This window comes from Bactrocera oleae, chromosome 6, assembly GCF_042242935.1.
Source record: "Bactrocera oleae isolate idBacOlea1 chromosome 6, idBacOlea1, whole genome shotgun sequence".
Lineage (NCBI taxonomy): Eukaryota > Metazoa > Arthropoda > Insecta > Diptera > Tephritidae > Bactrocera > Bactrocera oleae.
The window spans coordinates 8,247,404-8,274,065 of record NC_091540.1 but is presented as its reverse complement, the minus strand read 5'-3'; the positions used below and the strand labels follow the sequence as shown (position 1 = coordinate 8,274,065).

The following is a 26,662-nucleotide window of genomic DNA, read 5'->3' as shown; positions in this document are numbered from 1 at the left end:
TCCTCAGCGTTTCCTTGGCAAAGCGGTTAAGTAACGATATAGTTTTCAATTTTTTATTTTAGATGATCCAGCATCGAGTTACGAGGGACACCGCCATTAAACTTTTTTCCGCGACGCTCCAGAGTAATGGTTACCATTGCCGCATGTTTTAATATTTCTTCATGAATGTCATACTATAACGTACCATTGGTTTTTAAAAATAACTTTTAACTATTTCATCAAAGAATTCAAAAAATGGGGCTTTTTTTTACAGAAATACACCTACTCCCCCTTTAAAGTTTTCATTAGTAGAATATAGGTTGTGTGGTTTGTCTTAATTGTAGATCCGTACAACGTTGCCATATGACAATACCTTTTATATAACTGTCTAACAGTTTGAGCAAATGGAACATTGCAGCCTACCCTGATAATTTCCTCGCTTTGAGAGCAAAGTGGTGATATTTATTGCTGAGAGCTGTTTACTCAAATGTTTTTGTTTTTGCTTGCTGGGTAGTCAGAATTTTTGCTTATGATATTTGACATTTCTGCAATTTCAAAAGATATGGCAAATAGCATATGATAAAGAAAAAGAGAACAACAAAACGGAATTGAGTGAAACATTCAAAAGCCAAAATTTGTTAGTGCAGAGTGTAGAACATAACTTTGATGTAAAATTTCAAATGAATTGAAAAGTTCTTTCGCTGTCAGAAAATTTTGTAGAAACCATACATACATTTTTTGACTAAATGTTATAATAGTATTTAAAAAATTTCGTAATAATAATTCGATAGGGAATAGTGGAAGCGTGCATGGTCACCAATAAAAGAACCCGAACGCAGAAGTGATTTAGGAAGTAAAAGAGCAAAAATTTCAAGCCAGGTCAGTGTATACAAAAAAGGAAGAATCTGAAAATATTAATGTTTATTTAAAATATGAATTAACTAATGCCATGCCATCTGTAAAATAGCTATAAAAAGGTTATGGCTCCAGTGAGAAATATAACTACGGTTCAAGTCACAAAGGAAACAGAAATGGTAAGGTGAAGTAATTTAGAGCAGGATTACAACCCCTGTAATTTGGTAAATATATATATATATACATTTACATACATTTTATATATATATATATAGATCGTTGAAAGGAAAATTATAAACTAGTTGCTTTTGCTATTAGTCAATTTATATTGTAGTTATAATTTATTATGTTGCATTATATCTTACAGCAAAAAAGTAAACAAACATTAATGCAACAACAACCACATAAAAGATCACATAGGTCTGCTCAACGGCACCGCATAAACTCTGGGGTCAGTGGTGGTAGTGGCACAACAGGAACATCTTCAGATTGTTGTGTTCGATGGCAGGTAAATAGCAATGAGGCAAGTTTATATGAGTTTTGCTTGTTGTATGTAAACCTATTTAAAATTTGTAAATGAAATTATTCTTTGTTTTCAAATATTGTACAAATGTATATACTTGTAGTAGGATTTCAATAAATTTAGAAGTTAATATGTTTAAAATTTTAAGTAAATTAAAATTTATAAATCAATGAAATATTTTAACTAGCATGGCTTCACGTTTTTCGTAAAATAAATTTAATACTCTAAATTCTCTAAAATGCTTACTACATATACGTGTATATTCATAAAGTTTTATCAAAAATATAAACAAACTTAATAAGAGCAATACAGATATTATTTCAAAAGAGAAATTTTCAAAAATGTTTTTACTAAGTTTCGTTAGGTCAAGAGATTTGAGTTTCGGCAAAGATCTCGCGATTTAGTACCGATTTGGACACGAAGGTGTCACTACGAGTAGATCATCAGAATCGAATCCTCACGAATTTGTTTTGTAATTGAACAAAGCACATGTAAAAATTCTCTCATTGAATCTTTGAACTTTCAAAAATAGACCAATTTCACTTTACACAGTTAAAGCATTTAGTTGTTCACAATTGAGTCATTCAAAGTGTCATTGGTTTTAATTTGCTGTGCGCTTTTAATAGTTTGGTGTTTTACACTCTATTTAAAGGATTACGCAGTGTCAACGAATCGACCGACAAGTCGTGGTGCAACAGTGAAAACGCATAAAGCATCTGCAACAACCAGCGGCGAAACTGAATCAGCATTTCCAAAAGGAAACAATCGAAATTGTAATAAACGTAATATTAATAATAATAATATAAGTTCTGCCGCAGCGGATGTGCAGAGAAAAAGACAACATAGTCCAGAAAAACCATCGGCACATATAAACGGAAATATAACAGATAGTCATTGCGACATCAGCAAAAGTGGTAAGTTATTGATGTCCTTACTAGTTCGGGTTTTTAATGGAGTATATATATGTATGTTTATAAAATTATGTTACTTAACTTATTTTTTAAGATTTTCTTTGTAAATTTTATATATTTTTACCTGTTTGTACGTCGTATATGAATTCGAACACAGATAGCGACCAGCGCATTTCTAAAAATAGTATCTAATTTTAGTTTTCCGCAATATCTCTTTGCTGCGTATACATTTTTCCCATCTCTTTGCCGCTTAAAGAAAATAAATAAAATTTGATCGTGGTACTTCTCCAAATTATTCACATACTTTCAAAATTGGAAATATTATTTCCTCTTTAAATGTCATATATATATGTAAACTCAATTTTTTATCATACATTTAGATCGTGACAAATTTCTGCGCGTTACGAAATATATTATTGTCTTGAAATGTTTATGATGAATCATTGCTCCAGAGAATGGTCTACATGCTAAAAATAATACAATAGTTCATGTAAACATTTCTTATTGCCCACTGGGGCAGCAAATAGATTAATTTAAACGAAATTAGTCTTTTATACCATAAACAGTTTGTGACATATAGTAGGAATCGTCGGTGACCCTATAAAATTTATATATGTATAAATGATTAGCGTGACGAGCCGAGTCGATATAGCCACATCGGTCGGTTTTTCTTTCTGTATATATACTAGCTAGTCTCACAGTTTTTGAGATATCGATGTGAAATTCTGCACACGTAAATTTCTCCCCAAGAATCATATTATATCTCATTTGTCGGAACTGCCGATATTGGAGCATATACCATAGCATATAGCTGCCATACCTGAACTCTCAAAATAAAGTTCTTGTATGGAAAACTTTTTTATTTGTGAGGGATATTAAGCTTAGATTCGTTTTTTCTTGTTTTTTTTTTATAATTTATGATCTGAAATTTTGTAAAATAATAATATTGGCAAACCACTTTTAGAATCAGAGCAAAACACACAATCACCTCCGGCATTGCCTAGTACATCGTTAGAGCAAAAGTCACCAGAACATGTGTTAAGAGAAGCTAGTATCTCGCATGGAACTAACTCCGCACAAACACAAAAAATATTAAAGGAACCACATACGATTTCAAAAGCAAGACAAAATTCATTTGTAAAGTTAACCAAAGCGAATAAAACGCCGTTGTTGCCGGTTAGACTACTAAATTTGGGCACCAGTATAACTACAACGCCAACACCGACTATTACTGCTTTGTCAACAGCTGTTGCAAGAGCGGTGCCTTCGACAAATCCACAGCAAATTCGTTTCGGTGAAGGCGTAAATGTTGAGTCGATTTTACTACAACGTTTACAATTAATTAAACATTTTTTGAAGATAACTGCGCCAACAATTACTTCACTTAATCAGCGTTTACCAAAACAGAACGAAGAAATAACACCAAGAGTAAGCGTAGCTAATTTAACTGTTCAACAAAATTTACCTAAGACGTTAATGGTATATGAAAATAAAACCGAAAGTATGGAACGTGAAGTTGTAGTGAATTCAACAAGTCTGGAGGATGTTGCTCTTAGTGAGGTATGTAGTAATTATTGTTATTTATGTAAGCAACTAAAACAATTTTTTTTTTATTATTTCAGTTGAACGATAATCGCGCACAATCTATACAATCATTGCACAGCGTTGAAACGCCTACGCCAGATACCTCACCAAGTTTCGATGAATTACAGCAACGTTTGGAGACTTCGAATCGTAATATACAAAATATGCAAGAGCAGCAGCAACAGCTGTTGCGTTTACAAAATGCCGCCAAACAGCATTTGAGCGAGATGGAACATCTGCGCCAACAGGCTGGTACTTTAAGTTTTGGTGCTAACCAACTAAACGGCTCGTCCAATGCTGATGGCTCACCTGAATATGAGTCAATCGATCAAGTGCATTCAGATATGGCAACATTGGTTGGGCGCATGAAAAATCTCACCACATTTATACAAAACCAGAATGAGTTAAGCAATCTTTTGGGTGATGATGGTCCCGAAATCCTAGCCGAACAAGAAGCATTGCAACATAAACTTGAATCCTTGCGTACGCAACGTGATGATATGCGTACATTGGTGAGCGAACTGCAAGATATTAATCGTAACGCCGAACGTAGATGTGCTATGGGTACGAGGGAAAGCGAAAACGACGCTAATGTTGGCGAAACACCCGCGGTAAAACAAATAACGCAAGAGCGCGAAGAAACACCAAATGCAACTAATGGTGCACGCATTGTGCCCGTCACTTATATGCGTAATGTGCCCATAAAACTCACTAATGGCGGTGTACCTGAAACAGCTGGAAATGCAGCCAATATCGATGATGATGATGATGAAAATGACGATCCCGAACAAAAAGCCGCCACCGCTATGCTTATACAACAAAAAGTTGCCGATATAGAAACGATGCGTAAGCAATTACAACGTCTAAAGGAGATGATGGAGACTGTGAATATAATAGAAGCGCGCACATCGCGAGATGTTGGTGATATTGGTCGTACACCTCCACGTGAACTTCGTTCACAATCACGTTCGACCGGCTCATCGTTTGATCGCGATTGTACACCTGTTTCGGTTGTACCGGCACATGCTGCTGGCAGCGCGGATGACATTGGCGATGATGTATATCTTACACGAAAAATGCGTATGATTAATGAAGTAACCGCTGATTTACGTGCGCAGGCCGAAAGTTTGCAGGCCGAACGCGATCGCATAAAGGCGTTGAAGGAAGAAATCGTTTTGCGCAAACAACAAGCAGCTGACGCAGCAAAACTTGGTGAAGATGCTTTAAAGCGCAGCAGTTTAACACCCACGCCCATACCACGCAGTCGTAAACAACGTGAAGATGACACTCCCACGCCACCGCCGTCAACAAATACCGAAAGCGACCAACTCAAAAAAGAATATGAGACAAAGAAAAAGGAATTCGAACTTTTGTGTCAACGTTTACAGCAAGACGATAACAGTGCCACTATTGCACCAACTGGCATTAAAGAACCACGCCGTCGAGATACTGTCTCCGAAGCTGACGACGAGGCAGATGGCGATGAAGAGCTAAATGATTCGGACTTCCCCACTTCGAATACAACTTCCACTGGACGTCAATATTTTTCGGCACCCCAACAACAATCTACTCCGGCTCAGCAGCATCGCGCTGCCGCAAAAGCTGCTGTAACTGCACATACCTTGGCTTCTGGAGCAGCATCGGCAAAAGTAAATGGACACAGTCTTCAAAGCCAAGGACAACATGTATCAGCCAGGCCTCTGGGTAAGGAAGAAAGTTTTGACACAAATTTAACGTCATCTACGGCAGGTGAACGTCGTCATTCTACACTAGCCAATGCCAATAGTACCACACAGGATGGCGCTTCCCTAGAAGCTGGTAGTGTACAATCGGGTAGCTCCCAATTCTCAATGCCACCACCAATGCCGGCCATGGGCGCTTGCAGCAGTTGGCGTAAGTTTTCTTTTAAATTATAATTGCTTTGTTCATTTATGTTCTAGTTTTAAATAACTTTTTTAACTCTCCATCAGCACCGCTACCTCCAATGCCCAACACTTGGAATCCACAATTGTACTATGGTTTTGGCGCTCCGTCACATCCAATAACTGCAACACAACCGAACTCGGCAACAACAACTCAGAGTGTTGGTGCACCATTCACACCAGTTGGTTTGCTGCCACAATCTGCCGTGAACAGTGAATGTATTTGCAGTGCAGCAAATAGTGCTACTAATGCGCCCATTGTTAGCGGACCAACACCAACAATAAGCTCTACAAATACAGCTGCACAATTGGCCGCCGATCCTGTATTGTTACAGCAATTCGTACAAACTCAACAAATGCTCATCAATTCTGTATGCCAATGTAATCAGATGTTGTGGCATCAGCAACGTGAAATTGATGCTTTGAATAACACCATACATGTGGTAAGTAAGCAGCCAGTGATATTCTTATTATATACATATATTTTAGCCTGAACAGGGGATATTAAGTTTGTAACACCCAAAACGAAAAGTTGTAAACATAAAATATATATATAAATGATCAGCATTACGAGCTGAGTCGATTTAGCCATGTCCGTCTGTCTGTATATACGTGAACAAGTCCCTCAGTTTTTGAGATATCGGTTTTAAATTTTGCATAACTCCTTTTCTTCCGAAGAAGCTGCTTATTATCGGAACCGCGGATATAGAAGCACTATAGCATATAGCTGTCATACAAAGTAAACGATCAAAATTTAATCTTTGTATGAAACACACTTTTATTTGATAAGATGTCTACACGAAATTTGGTATGGATTTTTGTCCAATCCAACGGTACAATCTCCGAAAAAATTTTTCAGATCGGACCACTACAGAATATAGCTGCCATACAAACTCACGGAACAATATCAAATTTTTTTATGTAATATTTTATATTTGTGAAGGGTATTATAGTTTCGGTGCAACCGAAGTTAAAGTTTGTTTTTGTGTTTTAGTTAAAATATGATATCTTAACAATATCACCATTATATACAGTTACAGGAGCGTTTACTTGCATTAACCGGCAACGTCAACGCTATACCATTAACGGATTTGCCCTACTCACTGCGTGCCGAATCGGTGCCACCGCCCGGCATCACAACAGGCACATTGCCAAACAATCTTTATTTGAGCAGCACAAATCGTGCACAATCTGAGCAACCAACGCTCTTCATGCCCGGTCTTACCACAACTACACGAAATAGCGCATTCTCCAACTATCAACGTCATCAGCAACAACAATATCAACAACATGGTCGCATCGCAACAGCTTTCAGCAGCGAAACACAACACAGCAATATTGCGGCCGCTAGCAGTACCAACGCCGGCCTTTATAACACTTTAAATAACGCCGCACCACCACCACCACCACCACCCAATCAGGCCGCATCACATTACAACAATGAAGTACCACAATCACCACCACTGCAGGGTAATGCCGCTGGACCAGGACCAATTTTTATGCACCATCATAACAACGCTATACATCAAAATAATGCCAATTTGCGCACACAAAATCACTATGCTAACAATTTGCATCAGCAGCAGCAGCTACAACAGCAACAACAACATGGTCATAGTAACGTCAATATTGGCGGAGGTAATACATTGAATAATCAAGTGCCACCCGGTAATCGCGCCAACAATTATTGGGACAATTTTCGAAGGTAATTTCGATGCATTGAAGTAGAAAAAATTGCGTACAATTCTCTTTGAATTACCATGTATTGTAGTTTATACTATATCAAGGGTACTGGGTTGTTATACTTTATTAACGTTATTGCGGTGCAATTAATTGTACATTTTTTCACCAACTTTTGCACATTTACTATAACTTTATACTTATATTTGTATTTTGTTAGGCAACTTTTGGTTATTCATTGTATCTACTGCTGTAATCTATTAATCTATCCAAATTTCCGTCTATTGAAAACTTTGAAAAAGAAAACTTTAACGCATTCTTCAAATTCGCACTATAAATTTATTTATAAAACTACTTAAAACGTATTTCTTACTATTAGCACCTATTAGTTCTTTGATTAGTTCTAAATGGCAATTATATATTTTGTTATGGCTGATTTTTTTATTGTATAAAAATTAGTTCAGTTATTATCTATCGATTATTTCAATAAAAAAATGTGCAGCACATTTAAATATAATTATATTTCATTTTCCCCAAAGAAAAGTATCTATTGAAGGTGTGGGTAAGTTTGCTTGCACAATGAGGGATTAATTTTTTTTATATTTATATTTTATGCAACTAACACCACAGTTGATGCGCACTATTTTTTTTATAAATATTTGTAATAATTAAACGCTTCTATTAGTCTAAAACACGAGTGCGCTTTAGAAAGCTTTCGTTACAGTTGAGTTATGGCAATAAACCCAGTTGAATATTAACTACTTTATTATATAAAATATTAATTTAGTTTGTGCATGCCATATTTTATTACTCGCAGCTTGATTTGGATTCCACCACTTGTTATATAATATTATTATTTGAGTTTACCAAGTTTATTTCGACATACAAAGTTAGCATTTTTCTTAGAAACTTTTTTACAAATAATATACATTGATATCGTATTTACGATAATAGCAAGTCCAATTATTTATCGTATAAGTATACCTAAAGAAGATATGTAGCTCGTACAAAATTATTTTGCTCAATATGCCACATTAAGCTGTCCGTTATTTCCCAAGTTGCTGTTTTTTTTTGCAACGCCCACTGAAATTTCAGTTTTCGCTCTAAAAATAAAGTTTTAGCTCCAACAAAAACAGCTAATTTTTTTCATTTTAAACCGTGCCTTAATTTTTCTGATATTTTCTTTATATTTATAACATGGGATTTTTTGATATCTTACATTAAGCATGTAAAAGTACAACCTTGAAAAAGATATTGATATTCTGGTACAAAATTTTACGTTCTACAAAAAATTTCTTAATAACTGTTTTTCATAAAAACATTCCAAAAGTTATACGCAATTAAAGTTATTCAACCAATGCCCTGAGCAAGTGGTAGATACATTCTGTGTTGCTCATACGACATGGTGTACTATATGAATACAGTACATTTGGTGCATAACTTTAACTGCGTATAACTTTTAAAGGTTACCTTTTTTGTGGAGCCGAAAATTTAGTATTAGAATATCAATTTTTCAAAGATGTAAATTCATCAGCTTAGGTGATAACAATTTTATTGCAAAAGCTCAAAAAATTCCATATAAAATATATGGAAGAAGTAAAATGATTTATGCACGGTTCAAGTTGAAAATGAAGAGCTTGCTTACTTTGGCTTGTTGCTTTTAGGGCAAAAACTGAAACTAGAGAAATTACGGGCACCCTAATGTTACATAGTCATTAACACAGATATTATAAAAAAAATTTATTAAAAATTGTTGCAGGTTAACTCTTTTATATTCCTTTTTTGTACGCTAATCACTAATGCTTGTTTGAAATAACTAACAAAAACAAATTGCGAATGCTTTTTCCCTTTTCCATTTATTTACTATTTAGTTATTCGCGTCAAAATTTACTTTCCACTAATTCGAACAAGAGCAATGAAGAGCAGCAGCAGCAGAACCAACAACAACACCAACATCAACTATATCTACAACAACGCGTAATGGAACAAACTGAGGGGCGTGGTCCGACGCAATATCGTTCGCAATTACAGCCCCATCACCGCGCATTAACAACAACATTACCTGCAGCGTTGACCACGAGTAATTTGCAGCAATTACAGCGACAGCAACAGCAGCGTGAAGAAGCGGTGCAGCAACGCCAACAGCAACAGCAACGCGCAGCACAAACGCAGCCACAGTTGTATCGCACCGTAGACGGTAGTAATAGCAATAGTTGCAACAATTTGAATTTCGAACGCAATGCGAACGATAATAAGTATTTGCACACGTTGCAGCGTTCGCATATCAATCGCTATCAGCAGCAACAACAACAAAATGTTGGACTGCCGAATTCATTATACACCAATAACAACAACTTATACCAATCGTCTTGGCTACCACCAGCCGGCGCTGCTGCGAACGCCACCAATTGCACCGAAGTCAATACCGACACCGACAATGTTGATATTGATGTTTACGATACGTACAATATTATTGACAGTGATTTGGCCGCGCCCTATGCACACTTGAGCAGCAATATGGGTTCGAATTCGAGCAACATGTTGCGCAACATGAATGTCAACTTTGGCAATAGTCCGCATTATCAGCGCAATAAGTTGTTGACAAAGCCAAATTGTCGTGGTGCCGAAGCCATGGATCATCACAATCCGAATAGAATGCAATCAGAGCAACAGCAGCAACAACAACAACACCAACGCATGCTATCACAACAACAGCAGTTGTTACGCGCACAACAACAGCTCGATCCAACGACACCGCCAACCTTACGAAACATGGCTGATTACACACAGGCGCAGCATCAGGATTTATTACCAGCCTCGGTTAGCGAGGCGGTAGCTGCAGCAGAGGCACAATTACGGAATCGTGAACGTGTCGATCTTTTACTACGTACTGTGACCACTGATCATAACGACGCTATTAATGTTTTGCCCGCCACAGTGGGTGGCAGCACAGCAACCACATATAACTCGCCATACATGCCGAACACTAATGGATTGCAGTTAATGGACACCAATGGAATTATTAATAATACGCCTAATATTAATAACGAGAATCCTGAGCGTGAAGTTGAAACTGAAGGCGAAGCTGGTGTCGATTTAAACGTAGACATAGACGTGTTAAATGATGAGGAGGACGATGATACCACATCTGAAGAGATTAAACGAAATCTACTTGTTAATGCTTTGAAGAATGATAAATTCACTACCAAATTCTATGAGTCAATAAAAGAAGATGTTTTCCGTCGCCTCGAACGCATGCTGCTAGAGAAAGAGTCAGCTGAGAGCAATTGTGTGCGTAATGTTGGTCAAGTTTGCGCTGGTCTATCCGCTACAAATACGGCCAGTTCTGCTCACGAGCATGAAGAGTCCAATGATTTATTGGGCGCAACTTCATTACCACGCGATCCAACGCGTAAATTCAATTTGAATGCGCGCATGGGCAATCAACAGCAACAGCAACGTTTGCAACAGTATAAGCAACAGCAAGAACAACAACAGAATCCATTAACATTGTCTGGTAACTTTGGCGCTGGACGAACGGCACCAGCCAACTCTTATGCGTTCAAACATGAATCCAATGATGATCTTGCCGCTGAGGATGATCAACACGCTTTGCCAATCTCTCCAGTTAACGCCTATGTAAATAATCGGCAAGCAGCTGCTCTGCAAGAGAATGCAGAGGAGGACGAATATGGAGCAAATAATGCTGACACAGAAAGCAACAAAGCGGACAATGAGGATGCCGCAGCAGCGTTAGTGGAGGCAATGGCGAACATCAACAACAGTACAGGCCACGTACCAAGCGTACCGCAAGCAGGCGAAAGCGAACAACCGGAGGAGGATGATATGCGTTACAACAACAACAGCAATAATACAATTAATAATGTGACAGTTAGCGATGCAACAGCGCTTAGTCAGACGCAACAGCATAAATTGTCTGATAGTAACGGACGCACAGATAGCAACACCGTGCCAAGTTGGCGACAAAATGTGTTTAGTCAAGCAGAATCAAATATTAGCAATAAATCGATGATAGCTAACAGCAATAAACACAAAAATCGTTCAGATACTGTCAACAACAGTGGTGCCGGCGGTGATGCGGAAGCAATGCCGGTTAGTATTTCATTAAAGAAGCAATTGTGGAAAAAAAATTAATTTTTATTAATTTATTTTACATTTTACTTGATTTTAGCACGCCAGTGGCGGCAGCAATATACGTCCAACATATAGCAATGATCTTATCACATACATAATAACACGTATACATAACCAAACGCATGTTAACACTCAAATTAACGACACTGTGTTAGTGGAAATCGCTAAGCTGACCGCCTGCGCAGTGCAAAAGTTTGCACCAACGCTTGTGAGCCATAAAACGCTCTCCACTGCTGCGCCACACATTTCGCCCAAGAAATTCTATATGAGAATTAAAAAACTCTGCGCACCACGTCAACGTGACGAGTTCTTGCAATGGTATCGAAATTATTTGGAAGGCATTTTTCCAGGCGCACGTTCCGAAGGTGAGTGGCGACAAGGCGACGATTTAAGCATCAGTGGTACTTCGGAAGCGTCAAGCGCTAGTCTAGAGTTACCACGCATTCGCAATAAAATGGCAAATCAGCAGCAAGCGCAACAACAACAACAGCAGCAAGAAAATGGAAACAGTATTAGCAATAAAGAAAACAACGACGAAGACTTGGCGGAAGCTGATCAAAATTCCGCTAATAGTAGCAGCAATACCAGCAACATTTTGTTTGATAACACATTTGCAGAGCATCTGGCAACTAACGCATTAATGCATGAAAATGAACTTGTAAACAAAGAAAATCCGAATGATAATGTTGATAAACTTGAAAAGAACAACGAGAAGCCAACTAACGCCGATCAGTGTGGCGATGTTGCGGGTGCGTGCTGTTTGTTGCCGCTATCACCTGCTGCCATCGCAGCAGCCGCAGTGACCGAAGAGGCTATAAATGCAGCGATACAACAGCGAGATGCGCAACATTTTGCTGCAAACGGCACTGATGGCGGCACAGCGGAAACAGATTTTAATCCACATAATAACTATACCTAGTTAATTGTATACATATATATGTCACTGCAACTGGTTACTACTCTAATAATAATCGTCGCCACAATGCTTTCATCGCCTATGCTGTCGGCAGCGTTGCTATTTGTATATGAATTCATGTGACTGAACGTGTTGCTCATAGTTAGCCAGCGCTAACGCTGTAGAATATCTTCCAAAAATGGAAAAAAATATACAAATATAAAAGAAAACTTTATAATAAAAAAAATACACTAATAGACTGTTTCCGAAACCTAACACAAATCGAATAAATTTTACGTTAACTTGGCTACTTCTGGCATACATCTGTATATGCATACATACATACATACAAATATAATACTGTTTTTTTTTTTTAATATTTCGTGTGTCGTGTCGTCTAAATTTTGACTATTTTAAAAGAAATTCATATATTTATTAGTTTTTTATTACTAGATATCTATAGGTGTGTGTTAGACTGTATTATGCTGCACCATAAACATACATTCCCACAAAATTCTAATTAACTGTCGGTTTATATTGACCAAATATTTTGTTACACAGTATGTACACTATTTCACATGTATGTAGTTAATGCAAATGTAACTGTATATGTGTAAATTTGAGCTTATATAAATAAACTAAAAATTACTTCATTAAAAACAACGATATTTTGCATATTATTATATATGTAAATATATCGCTACATAGCTTTGAAGATAGTAGAAGGGGTAAGTATAACGTTATTAAGAGTACAAGAAATATGTAAAATGTCCAAATAGTATGTACTTGTATGAAAGAACACTTTTGAGTACCAACATATAGCAAATAGATATATTAAATTCTGGCTGATAAGTTGTACATTTTGATCATTTAAAATTGAAAGCAATCTGCAGACTTTGAAATTAATAAATTAAAGAAACAAAAAAAAAAAAAAAGTAAGGAGGTGCTAAGTTCGGGTGTAACCGAACATTTTTTACTCTCGCAAGGTAAAGTGATATATATTTTAGTTGAACGTAGTAAGTATTGCATACATTATTTACAATCACAGGCAAGAAGATACACTACAATTAGAAAGAGTTGCTTTTGGAATTTCATTCAGATTTCTTACACATTGACTGATAGATGCGGTATAAAGTCCACCTTAAATTCGAAAATATTTGTATTAGGTATTTGGAGGCTAAGGGAAGTATTAACGCGATTTTACACATCTTTAGCACAATGGCATGCTGTTATCACAAAAATAATCTGTCCGAATTTCAATACTAGTAACTCATAGACTAATCGATATGTTCGGTAAAAAATCAGCCATATGCACAGGTGTCCATATATTTGTTGTCTGGGTTCTTAAAAAATTTTGATTTTGACATTTTTTCAGCGTTAGATTAAATACCTTGAGGACACTATTTGTGCAAAGTTTTACCCCAATAACATTACTGATGCTCGATTTGTATCCTGTACAGTGAAAGAATCAGATGGAATTTAAAAATTTGTTAGAAAAAATCTTCGGTTAATTACTAAAAAAATATATTTAAGAAGCTCGTGTTATAATTTGAGATTAATCGGTTTAACCGTTTTCGAGTAATGTTGGTCACCGACTTTGAAAACACCATTCTAAAAATGACGAGTTTAAAGTTCGTCGGCTCCGGCCTTGTACTTCCAAGCGCGCTAAAACGTCTTTCCAAATTTGCGTGTAACTTCGAAAATATTCACCGGCACGATATGAAATTTTCTGTGTGTATTCTTATATATATGTACATTAAGAAGAAAAAAAAGAAAACAAAAATAGATTTTTTGAAAATTCTAACTGTATGTAACCACTCAAAGCATGTAGCATACGCGCCTATTAACATACATAGTTTTCTCTTATAATTAAAATATTTAATGCAACAACAGTTATGCTTACCTTGAAACAGCTTCTCATTCAATGTGTAATACAAAAAACATGGTTAAAAATTTTAAAATACTCTGGATAGTTTATATTTACTTTACATTGTAATATTTAGTAAAATACAAAGATTTAACTTTATTTAGAAATTATCACAATAAATAACAACAAAATAAAATAGGGTGTTTTTTGTTTGTCAAAATGTATAAACTTAAATAACTCACTTAGCTTAATAGTGTTATAGGTATATATAAATGTATAAGGTATGTGTACATTTATATAAAGCGTACGTAATATAAATACACTAATAAATTGCTGGCGTATTAATAATATACACAATAATTGTAAGTGTCTGCTTTAGCTACAATAAACTTTAAATTGTCAATTAAATATATTCATAATATTGTAATAAAATGCACTTATTTATTGTTTGTTATATTTGCTCTTTTTTTTTTTTGGCTATTTCCCGTTGAATATAATTATACATATTTTGCAAGGCATTTTTATTATATAAGCAATAACGAAATTTACTTAAATTGCAATTATTTCTTAATAAATACAAATGCACCCTTTATGACTTTCTGTATCAATAATCGAATTGTTTTTAACAAAATATATGCGCTACTGCTTTTTGTTTCAAATATTTTTTTTCATATACAATATATTATTGTAACAACGGAAAAAATTTTATAGTAAACTAATACGGGATACAATATACTTGTAACTTACTTTAAGGTATCTATGTAGTATTGTGCATTTCAATTAATCAAATTAAGGAAACGTTTAAGGGAAGAAAGTTGCAAAGTTATTACTGCCAGCAAACGTTGCTTTTACAAATATTATAACGCAAATAATATTCAAAAGTGATTTTTTAAGTAAAAGACCTTTTAAAATAATAATATATATTTCAAAGTATAATAATAAAAATATTATTTTACATGTGTGTTTATAAATTTAATGAGTGTTATTATTATTGTTTTTTGTTTTTTTGTCATATTGGCTTTCTTATAGCAACTTTTTATTTAATTTTTTGTCATATGTTTCAATTAATTTTTTTTTTTGCACCGCTTGATTAACGCTTTAGAGCAAACTTTTTCGTGTTTTTGTTTTAAGGAAATATTATATTACCAGTTTTATTGTTATATCCTCTAAAATATTTGGCTTTGTACGGTTGTTTATATTTTGAATACATATATATTTTATTAAATCATATTTCATCTTAAATCTTTTATTTTGCCCCCACCAGCGTTTCACCATCAAAACGTTCATTTTTATTTTTATTGTGTGTTTCACCAAGATTGCACAATAAAAGACGTCACGGCTTTCTAATATTTATGTACGTATGTTGTTATATGTGTAATAATCATATGACATGAAATAACAGAATAGAGTGCTGTGCTTCGAAGACTTTGGGAAAATGTAAGTTCGTTATTGCTTTTTTAATTACAGTGTTTTTTAAATATATATTTTTTTTATCATATTTCTATTATTAGAGACATACAAGTATACATATTATATCAATCATCTTCTGAAATTAATACACATCATGTTTCAATTATATGGTATAAGATTGTGTTACTACGGTGCTCGTTTCCTCTTACGAAAAAAAAATTGAAAACAATAATGTCGACAAATCTTTTTTTTTTTTTGTGTTTTTCTCGTGATTTTTCTGTTTACTTTTTGTTGATTTTGTGTGATTTACAATCTGTTCTATAAAAAACCATTTTGGCATATTTTCAAATTGTATGTGTACAATGCACGCTTGCCTGTTGACGCTTAAAACTATTATAAATCTAAATTATCAGCTACAACGACTTGATAAACCCGAAAACAGTATTATAATATATACGCATGTATGCGCTTACATACATATATATATATGTAATATATATTTTAATATTAAATTTATCTTAAGATTTTTTACCGAAATTAAATTTTTGCTACAAACAATAATTTTTACGTTGTGCTAAGAAATTCTGTGGTAGTATTTTCTTTCGTGTGGTACTCCAATAGCTTATATCTAACTGCTTACCTACATACATATATGTAAAATAAATTTTTTTTTCATATGTAATTTTCATTTACGTAAAATAGTTTCTTTTTTTATATGCATATATCGTGCAATAACTTATTTTACACGTTTTATATTTATATATATAGATATATTGAATGACGCTTTGTACCACTTATAATACGCTATATGCGCAAATCTATTTGCTTTTTACTTATATATGTATATATAATTATTTTTTTCAAACACTAATAAATTTGAGTTATATTATATAATAAGTTTCTTTACCGTCGCATATGCATTTAAGCAAATGTATGTATGTACATATATTTGTCGATGCCAAAAAAACCTTTTATAGTATTTTCCTCTTATTTATTATTTTTTGCATTACAATTCTAGTTTCGAAATTGAGCTGCCATATTTAACACAATAAAATATACATTATATATGTATCGATTTTTTTTTTTATAAAAATATCTATTATTACACAATTTATCGTTTTCATTATTAATTAACCTGTATTTTTTCATAAGTTTAATGATATCAATGCAATTTGTTAGAAAAATATTGTTTAGAAACAATAACCATATTGGAGAGAAATAGTCGCGTGTAAAGGCATTGTTGTTCATATCTTTTAAGGAAACGTTAACGAATTTACTGCCGAAATACTAATTCATAATATTTCATGGGAATTAAATTTACTTCAATTCTAAATGAATATCATAAGTATAAACGGCTAAGAAATTATGTACGTATATTCGAAATTTAATTAGAAACAATATTACCACAAATTTAATATTTTAATAAAAATAAATATAAAACAAACTTAAATTACAATTATTCAAAATCTTTAACTAAAAGTTTAACAATATATAAATTTGTTATATATACGCGTATACATATATACATGCTTTATTTTCATTTTACATAACGCTACAATTTTACATATATTACAATTGGTTTATACACCATGCTAGTCTGGCGTTCTTAATCAGCAAATTAGTTTAAAATTGTACAATAAGTAGCTTTATTAAAATCAATGAAATTTCTGCAAAAATCTGCATGTATATATTGGTTTGATTTTTACGAATATTTGCCATGCTATTCACAACTCACATGACTGCCGCATTTACACAAGCCATATATTGTTTTCTTTTAAACTTTATTACAAATTTCACACTACCTTCATTGCCACTATTTTTCATATTTATTCGTTTTTTATGCATTTAGTATGTATGACTGTTTTAGTATTGTTTTGGGTGTATATAAACATATATTCTGTTTCTGGCAGTACTTTTTACATTCTACAATTTTTTTTTATATTTTTAAGTTTACATATTCATATACATATATATAATTTACATACAAATAATTAATAATTAATTAAATTAACAGAAAATGTTCACATGTACAAAACATTGGAACGTGTTATAATTATACGCCCTAATTAAACTTCTACAACATATTTCCCATTCAGATAAAACATAATAAAGAAACCAACTTTACTAATCCACTAATCGCTGTATACACCCTTTCTCCAGCAAATGCGTTGCACCAAAACAATTGGTTGCATTTCCGGCACATTCCATTTCGAGTCAACAATATTATTATCTTGAGCAATATCAAACACATTTAAGCGCTCGGCGTCCTCAATTTCATACTCATGTAGTGAGTGATCTTCAGTTAGCACCATGCGCTGCAATTGCTCCTGCAGACGTGGTCGCAGTGTGTGTAAACGTTCGTTTTCAGACGACTGCAAAGATGAGCACGGCGAAATATTTCCGTAATTTTTGACAACATAATCACTATCATAATTATCAGCGTCATCAGTGCTACAACGTGTCGACATACTTGAATTGATATGTTATTTCCGTTTACGATTAGATGCGCGTTCTACGTGCTTCGAACGCGTTGGTGTCTTGGTGCTTGTTGTTGATTTTGAAGATTTGCTATCCGCAGGTTTCGGACGACTATCAGCAGCAGTATCGCGCTTGTTCGAGGATTGCATTGTTTTCGTTTTCGTTATATTTGTAGCGGTCTTTTTCGCCTTTACTTTTTCAGCTGTTTCGTCTTTTGTTTGTTTTCGACTTCGATTTATGATGCCGCCTTTTGGACGACCACGTTTACTTGTGGTGGTCGCTACAGTGGCGTCTTTTTCTGCATCTGCGTTTTCCAAACACATTTCCACTTCAGGTGGTACGAACACCTTAATCTGGGCTATGTTATTTTTCGAATATGTACGCGCAATGTTACCCAAATTTACTGGTGGTACAACAGCACTCGCTGGCAGCACCACACAATGTTCCACATCCGCCATATCTACGTTAGTAGGTTGCAAACGGCTGCAACTATAAACAAAACTGCCATTCAATTCACCCGCACTGCCACCGGCGCGACTACGCGCAGTTAGCGGTGATTGTGAATTGTTGCGTTTTTGTTGATGATTGCGCCGACGTGCTGGCGCGTGCTTAGTCACTGGTTCAGTGGTGGTAGATGGTGAACTACCACCACTGTTTTGGCCACCATTATTTATGCCGTTACTTGTGCCAGCTGTTGCACTGCTATTCGTGAGTTCGTTATTGTTTTTCGTGAATGTTGTAAGATTCGATGAAAATTGTGCGGGTAGACATGATTCAGAGGAGAACGTTTTACGTCTTTGCTTCATTATGTCTTTAGCGGAATTTTCATTCTTATTTTCACTCAAAGTAAATTCATCTGAAAATTTACGTGCGCGCTTGCGCATATAATATGAGCTTTCTGGCAGGTGATGTGTCGTATCTATTTGACTATTTTGCACTAACATGGCTGCCTCTTCTTCGTTGGGTGTTGGTATCGACATACCGGCGGTGCTATTGAGTGTATTAGCATTAGAACGTTTTGTTGGTGTATAAACGATCTCTTGGGTTGAAGATACTTCATGATCTGAGGTCGATATTGCTGTAAGGGGGGAAATTATGAACAAATTAGGCAGTGAATTTAATAATTCTCTAATAACACTTAAGTATTAAACAATTTTCAATACAACAATGAAACATTCTAATAGACACAAACGAATTATTACATCTGTTCAAACTTGCCTAGTCCATTTAACCCTTATGTTAGTTACCGGGTACCCGGATACCCACCGCGGTGTATTTGTGTGAATAGCTTAAAAAAAATTCAATATTTCATTTTAAGCTTTCAAATCGTCGTTTTTAACTTAAAGGAACGCTATTTGTGAGTTCATTTATTTGTTATTTTTTAATTTTTTTTTTACGTTGTTATTTATTTATTTTTCTTTAAATTGTCACAATTGTCTTCATATGTCAATTAAGTGTGTTTTTGTTTACGATGCTAAATGTTTGTCTGATAATTTTTTCCATAAAAACAAAAACTTTAGCAACGAGTTTGCTTAAAATGTTGCGTTTCCAATGGATTCACGTTTACAGTTCGTTAAAAATGTTACAGAAATCTTTTGGCGAGTCTTCTTTAACATGAACACAAGTATTTGAGTGGCACAGAGCATTCAGAGCAGGTCGTGAAGTCATCGAAAACTTGCGCCATACGTGTAGTCCATCCTCCACTGTTAATGACGATAACATCGAAAAATTTAAATAAACCGTGCTTGAAAATCGTCATGTTGGCATCAGAGAGATAGCAGAGGACCTCAACATCTCTTATGGATCGAATCAACTAATTTTGGTTAATGTTTTGGGTATGAAGCGCGGTAATGATAGACTCGTACCAAATGACCTAAATGCGCCGTGACATTCTAGCACGATTCTGACTGACTTTTTGGCAAACATGAAACGAGAGCCATCGCTCAGCCACCAGATTCGACAGATTCGCCAGGCTCCTTGTGATATTTGTCTTAAAAATCCGCTACGTAAAACGGGCAGCACTGATGGCCATCCCCGCCAAGGCTTATAATAAATGTATAAAAAATTGGATTAAGCGTTGACAGGCTTATATTGGCTCAAAAGGAGCCTATTTTGAAGGTAATAATAAAGATTTGTATTAAAATGCTGCTTCGTCAGTACGGATAAAATGGTATAACAAAATTCTAAATTCGGATTATTGACTTTCCATGCTTAATGATCTATGTAAAAATACCAAAACTTTTCATAACAAATAAAAGCTTACCACTTGCCGGCGCCGGTGAATTTACTTCTAATTCAAACTGTTGTTGTTCTTGCGTCAATGGTGCTGACAAATGATTATTAGACAAACCTTCGTCAGTATTAATTATCGCTTGTTGAGCTTGTAAGGGTGCATCTGCTAATGAGCTCATGTTCTCCTGCGCTGGTTCGGGTACTTTAACTGCAACCATTGCATCTGTTGAGTCGTTTGGTGTAGTTAAATGTTCTTTTATTATAGGATCTATTGGTGTTGGAGCATGCGCATTTTCTTTGATCATTAGTTCAGGCAATGGTGGTGTCGGTTCAGACTTCGGCTGCTCAGTCTCCGCGTATAAATCGGCAGTGGGTGTGGGTGTGGGTGCAGGGGTCGGCGCGGGTGTGGCTATAGCTGGTGGTGTGGGCACATCACGACTTTCGCCATTAAGCAAATAAGCTGGCAAAGTTGGTGTGGCTTCGAAACTCATCAGCGTCATGGTGGCATCCTTAATCACATGCACAGTGGTGGCATCGACAATACTCTCCAAATCGGACATTTTATGTACACGTTTTGACAATTGCGACAACAAACAATCACTGCTAGACTCCTCACCATCTGTTATGTCACCTTTATCATTTGGCAGGGCAACAATGTCATTAGGAATTTCCACAACTCTTTGTTTTGTTTCATCAGTGGTTGCATGCGCGTCGATTGTGGTTATTGTATGGTTTCGAGTATCGTTTAACAAACCAATCACAGTCGTTGGCTCAGCAACACATTGCATGTCAGAGGAAATTGATTCGCTGGACATTTTCTTTGGAAAGATTGTGTCCACATTTTCATTTTGGAATTCAGGCGCGTTTTTGCAGTTTTCGGTATTTATTGTTGTTAACGGTCTATTTGCTAACATTGCAAGACCCGACACAGCCACCGCCATTTCATCGGCTATCTCAACATGCGTTTTGTCACTAGCACCGTTAGGTATTTCCGGCAGTAAATTATTCGGCTTGACGACCGAAGTGGGTTCGACAGTCGGTTTTGTACAAGTTTCCGTAATTTTGCGGGGAATTGGTAACTCTGCAGCAGGCGGTTCAATAAAAGCTAAACTAGCAGTTGTGTTCAAGACGTCATTACTATTTAACACCGCTGAATTGTTTGCAGCTGCGACTAGCAATAAATCGCTCAAAAGATTATCATTAACATGCCGGCCAGGTGTAACATCTACAACTTGGGTAACGATCGCACCGTGTTTATGAGTTCTTTTGTGTTTTTTATCCATAACGTTGTCGCAATTAATGCTCATAGAGTTATTTGAGGCGGGTTCTTTTTGCGCAGTTGCAATTTCAATGTCTTCAATTGCATTTTTATCGCTATTCGAAGGCTCTATTGAAAACTGTTGATGTTTTGCGTTATTTTCACTATGTTGTCCTAACGCTTGCTCTACGACAGTTTCGCTAGACTCAATAGTTATTTGCCTACTGCTTGGACATAGATCATTGTTAACATTTGCTAACGTTTCACCAATTATTTCTTTCGTTTCTTGATTTCTATCACATTGTAAGTCGTCTCCAACATCGCTCTTCGCTGTCTTCGCATCTTTACTATCACACCCAACAGCATTATCAGATGGACTGTCGTTAATCGTCAAATCGGTTTGCATTTTATTTGTATGCTGATCGTTGTTGACTTTTTCTAAGCGCTTTAACTTTTTGCTATTTTGTTGCACCTTTTTTGCGTGCTTCCGCCGTGCTCCTTTGTTAATGCGCTCTTCAGCTGTTTGCGTGGCTTGACTACATGCTATATCCTTAGATGACAGCAGACGTAAGGTATTTTCAGTTTTTGCGTCGACTGGCCTAACAAATGATTTACCCAATTCATGCAACTCTTTTTTGAGCTGTTGTTTCAATAATTGCACGCGCTTGCGCTTATTATTTTTAATTTGAGATTCTTGTGTTGCGATCCCTATATTTTCATTTAGCGCGTTAGCAACTGTATGTGTTGTTCGCGCCTCATGTTCGCTTAAGAGAGTTGGCATGACAGACGCTGGCATTGAAATTTTATCGTTTGTTTCCTTTTCAGGCGAATTTGCGGTTGTAGGCAACATATTTATATGCTGTAAACGTTTTAGTCGAACTTTTAATGTTTTGCTGAAAGTGCGCGGCGAAGCATTCAGCAACCAAGATGTGCTATTCGTAGTGAAGTCGGTATTACTAGTGGGATCTTGCATGCTACGTCGCACCTCCACACGATTGCGATTCATGAATATTGACGGTGATAATGACGGTGCACGTTGTAGACGTGTTCTAGATGTGGTGGGTGTAGATAACGGTGATGAGCAATTAACTAACAAATTATCTGTAATACGTTTTGTATGCAGTTCGGACTGCTTCGTCGTATCATAATCTCCACGTGTGGGTGTCATTGATCTAGCACAACGTTTATACGGTGTTGTTGTTGCTAATGCTAGTAATGCCGGTATTTTCGGATTTTCGGGTTTGAAACTCGTCTTACTTGTCAATGGCAACACTGCGCTCGGTATTTCCATGCCTGTCAATTCTTCAGCTTCCTGCAGGCTTTTCATGGTTTGTGTTGATATTGCCGTTATATTAGTTTTTATTGCTTTACTTGAAGTGTCGGCGTTTTGCTTTTCATTGCTATTTTCTTCTGTCAATTGTAATGCTGAATTAACTTGCTCAATTGCATTTAACTTTGTTAATGTATTTGACGATGTACTCGGCACTCTGCATTTTGTTGAGTTCGTTAATGTATTTGCCTCTCCATTTGAGGCACCTGTTGTCGAACGTATTGAAGTGGTAGATTTTTTGTCTTGCATCTGTGTAGCCTTTATACTTTTCAATGCGACAGAAGTTCTATTCGCGCCATCGCTTAAAGGCATAGCTTCAGTCGCCAATTCAAAAGTGTCGCCTATCATTGTTTGTATTATAGCAGCGCTTGCTGTATCTATTCCTTCACCAGCCGTCTCTGCAACATTTTCCAGATTATTTGTGCGATTGGGCGTTGTGGAACGGCTGCGTACTTTTGTCTTTGTTTTGAATGTTATATTTCTTTCTCTCACCAATAATCGTTTGCGATTTAAAAGTGTAGGCGATTGTTTTGGTTGATGTGTCTGTGTTTTTAAAATCTTTTCGTGCGCTGCGGCTTGCTGCTTTTTTATTTGCGAAATTTCCGCCATCAAGCGTTTACCCTCCTCACGTTTTTGCTTCAATATATTCTGGAACTCTTGTCGTTTTAGTGCACGCTGCCGTTGCATTTCTCTTTGTTTCTCCAATAATTCATTGATGAAGGCGACCTGTTGTCGTTTATAATTGATGACGTTCTCATTTTCTTGCATTATCACAGCGCATTTCATATTCAATTTCGGATCAGCTGCTGTTTCGGGCGCTATAATAACAGGACTATTTGCGCGCAAACTGGCCGGTGATGTTGAGTGATTACGTGTTGTCGGTGATTGTGAATTGGAGACAGACTGTGGCGAGTTAGTAGAATGTTTACGCCTTTCCGACATTGCATTCCTTTTACGCGACATATGCATAGACTTCGGTCCAGCTTTATATTTGGACTTGTTTAGAACTGTGGTGTTGCTGCCACTATTGCGTGCTGCAGCGCCACTAACGGCGGGCTGTTTCGTGATTTTATAACTGCTAAATAGTGTTGCAATTGCGTTGATATGCTCTAAATAAAGTGGAAAGATATTGAAATTTATATATGTTAATTACAAATTGATTATATGATAAAATTGTGTTTTAGAATTGATTAAGACATTAATGAGTAGTGTTTGCAGAATAATTAAAAGAAATGTGATCAAAGTTGTTAGATTTGTAAAAAAAATAAAGTGAAAATATCACTCTCAAAATATATATGCACAGTTATTAGTTGGACGAGGTAAGAAAAAATATTAAGTACACATCTCTTCAAATATGCTAGCCAATAGTTTCGTTAGATTTTGTCAAACAAATTTATGATTTTTTTTTTGAAACAATATCAAATAATTGGTATGAAACTTTTGGAGAATTATTCTTAACGTTATGCCATATTATTTAAAATTTATGCATACATTTAAATTGTTCAAGTAAAACATAGTTGGTATGCTATAGATTTTAGCTTTGATATGTAGAAAACCGAATGGTAATTAGGTGGAGCGTAAATATAAATAACAGACAGGAAAGAAAACACATCGGAAGATTACAAATTGTAGACTGTAGAGTTGAAATTTGTTACAATTGTCAGGGTCGCTTTCATGAATGATCATTTTTTTTTTTAAATTTTGCAGTTTTCTGCATAAATTAATATTTTTTTGTTTTTGAAAATATTATAGTGAGCGTGTCTTGTATAAAACCATATATGACTTTTGCACTTGTTATGCAGAAAACATAGACCATATTGCTGAATTCATTAAATGGACAAGCAGCAGTACAACATATTCAAATGTGATTGACAATTTATGTGAAAAAATGTAAAAAAAAAAACCGTTTGAAACAAAAAATCATCGAGTACAAAACTATCTGAGTATCAGCAGCAGTTTGTCTACGGATTTGAATGATTATTGTAATAAAAAGGGCAAAACTTAAGTATACTTTTATTTTCATACTCCAAAGCTTCATACCAATATATTATATTATATAATATATCTGCTGAGAACAATATCAAGTTTAAACAATACAATTTTGTAAAACAACACCCGTTAGAAGAAAAGTGTTAGATACATTTTAGTTATAAGTAGAGTTTATTTAGTGTTTTACAAAATTGGATCGAGCATATTGCACAAAGCGTGTGTTTTTTTTTCAATAATAACTTTTTGGCACATATTCGTATGTATGTATAATTGACGATTAGCCTAAATACGCTGATTATAGATTTAACACAGATAAACAGTTTGTTATGCAAAAAATTTGTCATGCCACATTTCTACTCAGGTCCAATTTCATAGTAATTAAGTAATGCTACTAAACACATAAAATATTAACTTAAAATTGACTGACAGTTATTTTCGTAGTAGCTAGATATTTCATAAACCAATATTTAGTATTTCAGTTTGTAAATCAGTTATTGACTAAAAAATTTATTGCAGCAACTTTAGTTAAAGTGACACAAAAGTACGTTTCAAGATTACGCGTATCAATATGAAAAGCATTTCGTAAAGCACCACAGGCCACACTACTAATTGCACATATACATTTTGGTTTTTTATTTAGCGTTTAGAATGTTCAAGTATATATAAAAAAATATTTAGAAATGTATAGAAAAAGTTGTAATGCACACTAATTTTAACAACTAGGTATTTACCAGGTATATGATGAATAGTTGTAGGCAATACAGATTGGCGTTCTGCATAGAACAAGGTAGAGTAGTTTGTTTTTAGTTTGCCCAGATAAATATAAGAAGGAAAGCGGTTTGATATCGCAGTAATTATAGCTAACATTTTAATTTTCTAACTTTAAAATATTTATGAACATTTATGGAAAAAAATCAAACTTATCAGTTTTTTAAGCTTACAGCTAAGCTATTTATGCTTGTAGTTGCCTTAAACAGATTGCTTTTCGATGTAAATATGTAAGTATGTAAGGAAGTACAATAGTGCGTGTAATCATATTGCATAAGTATGTAAATATTATAATTATGTATATATGTATGTGTAAATGACGCTTTGCCGAACTGATGATGTTACTTTCAGCGTCTAAGAAATGAAATATTTATAGTCATTCTAACAACGCTCATATCATGAATAGTTGCATATTGTTTGTTGATTGCAGTTTGGAGTTTTGGTTGTTGATTGTAGTTTAAGTAGCGATTAACTGCATAATTTATCCGATTTACATTCACTGATTGAGGTTGATTGTAGTCAGCAATAATTTTATAAGCGGCTGTGACGTGAAGTTGGTGTTGATTGAAGAAATCTTGTGCAAAGTGTTGCACAATAGCGCTTAATTGTTTTCAAACAGATTTGTACACATTTAATTAGGCAATAGGAATGTATAAATGAAGTATATATTAATTCAGACCTTTTCGCATTGTTCTATTCAAAATATATAAACTCATATCAAACTTTGAATTTCAGCTCTTTACTCGTGAGTTATAAATACATCAACTATAAGCCAATCCACTGCAGCATTTCAAATAATAATTTGTCATCTTTCTGATTTTCGTTT

The 26,662-nt window shown here is 35.1% G+C and overlaps 2 protein-coding genes across 2 annotated transcripts; one reads left to right on the top strand and one right to left on the bottom strand.

The window, feature by feature from the left end:
- The first annotated feature begins 614 nt into the window (after nt 1-614).
- On the top strand, nt 615-13,167 carry cmb (combover). The gene is made up of 10 exons (XM_036360980.2): nt 615-858; nt 947-1,013; nt 1,202-1,342; nt 2,010-2,271; nt 3,233-3,828; nt 3,891-5,745; nt 5,823-6,217; nt 6,809-7,479; nt 9,326-11,567; nt 11,647-13,167. The coding sequence occupies exons 2-10, from the start codon at nt 960-962 to the stop codon at nt 12,526-12,528; spliced, it is 7,098 nt and encodes a 2,365-aa protein (XP_036216873.2). The 5' UTR covers nt 615-858; nt 947-959; the 3' UTR covers nt 12,529-13,167.
- A 1,283-nt stretch (nt 13,168-14,450) lies between these two features.
- Nucleotides 14,451-26,524, bottom strand: LOC138857921 (serine-rich adhesin for platelets-like). The gene is made up of 3 exons (XM_070112064.1): nt 25,800-26,524; nt 20,523-24,188; nt 14,451-19,337 (listed from the first exon to the last, which is right to left on the bottom strand). Exons 1-3 carry the CDS (start codon nt 25,933-25,935, stop codon nt 18,265-18,267), a joined length of 4,875 nt encoding a protein of 1,624 aa, XP_069968165.1. The 5' UTR covers nt 25,936-26,524; the 3' UTR covers nt 14,451-18,264.
- Between the last annotated feature and the right edge of the window lie 138 nt (nt 26,525-26,662).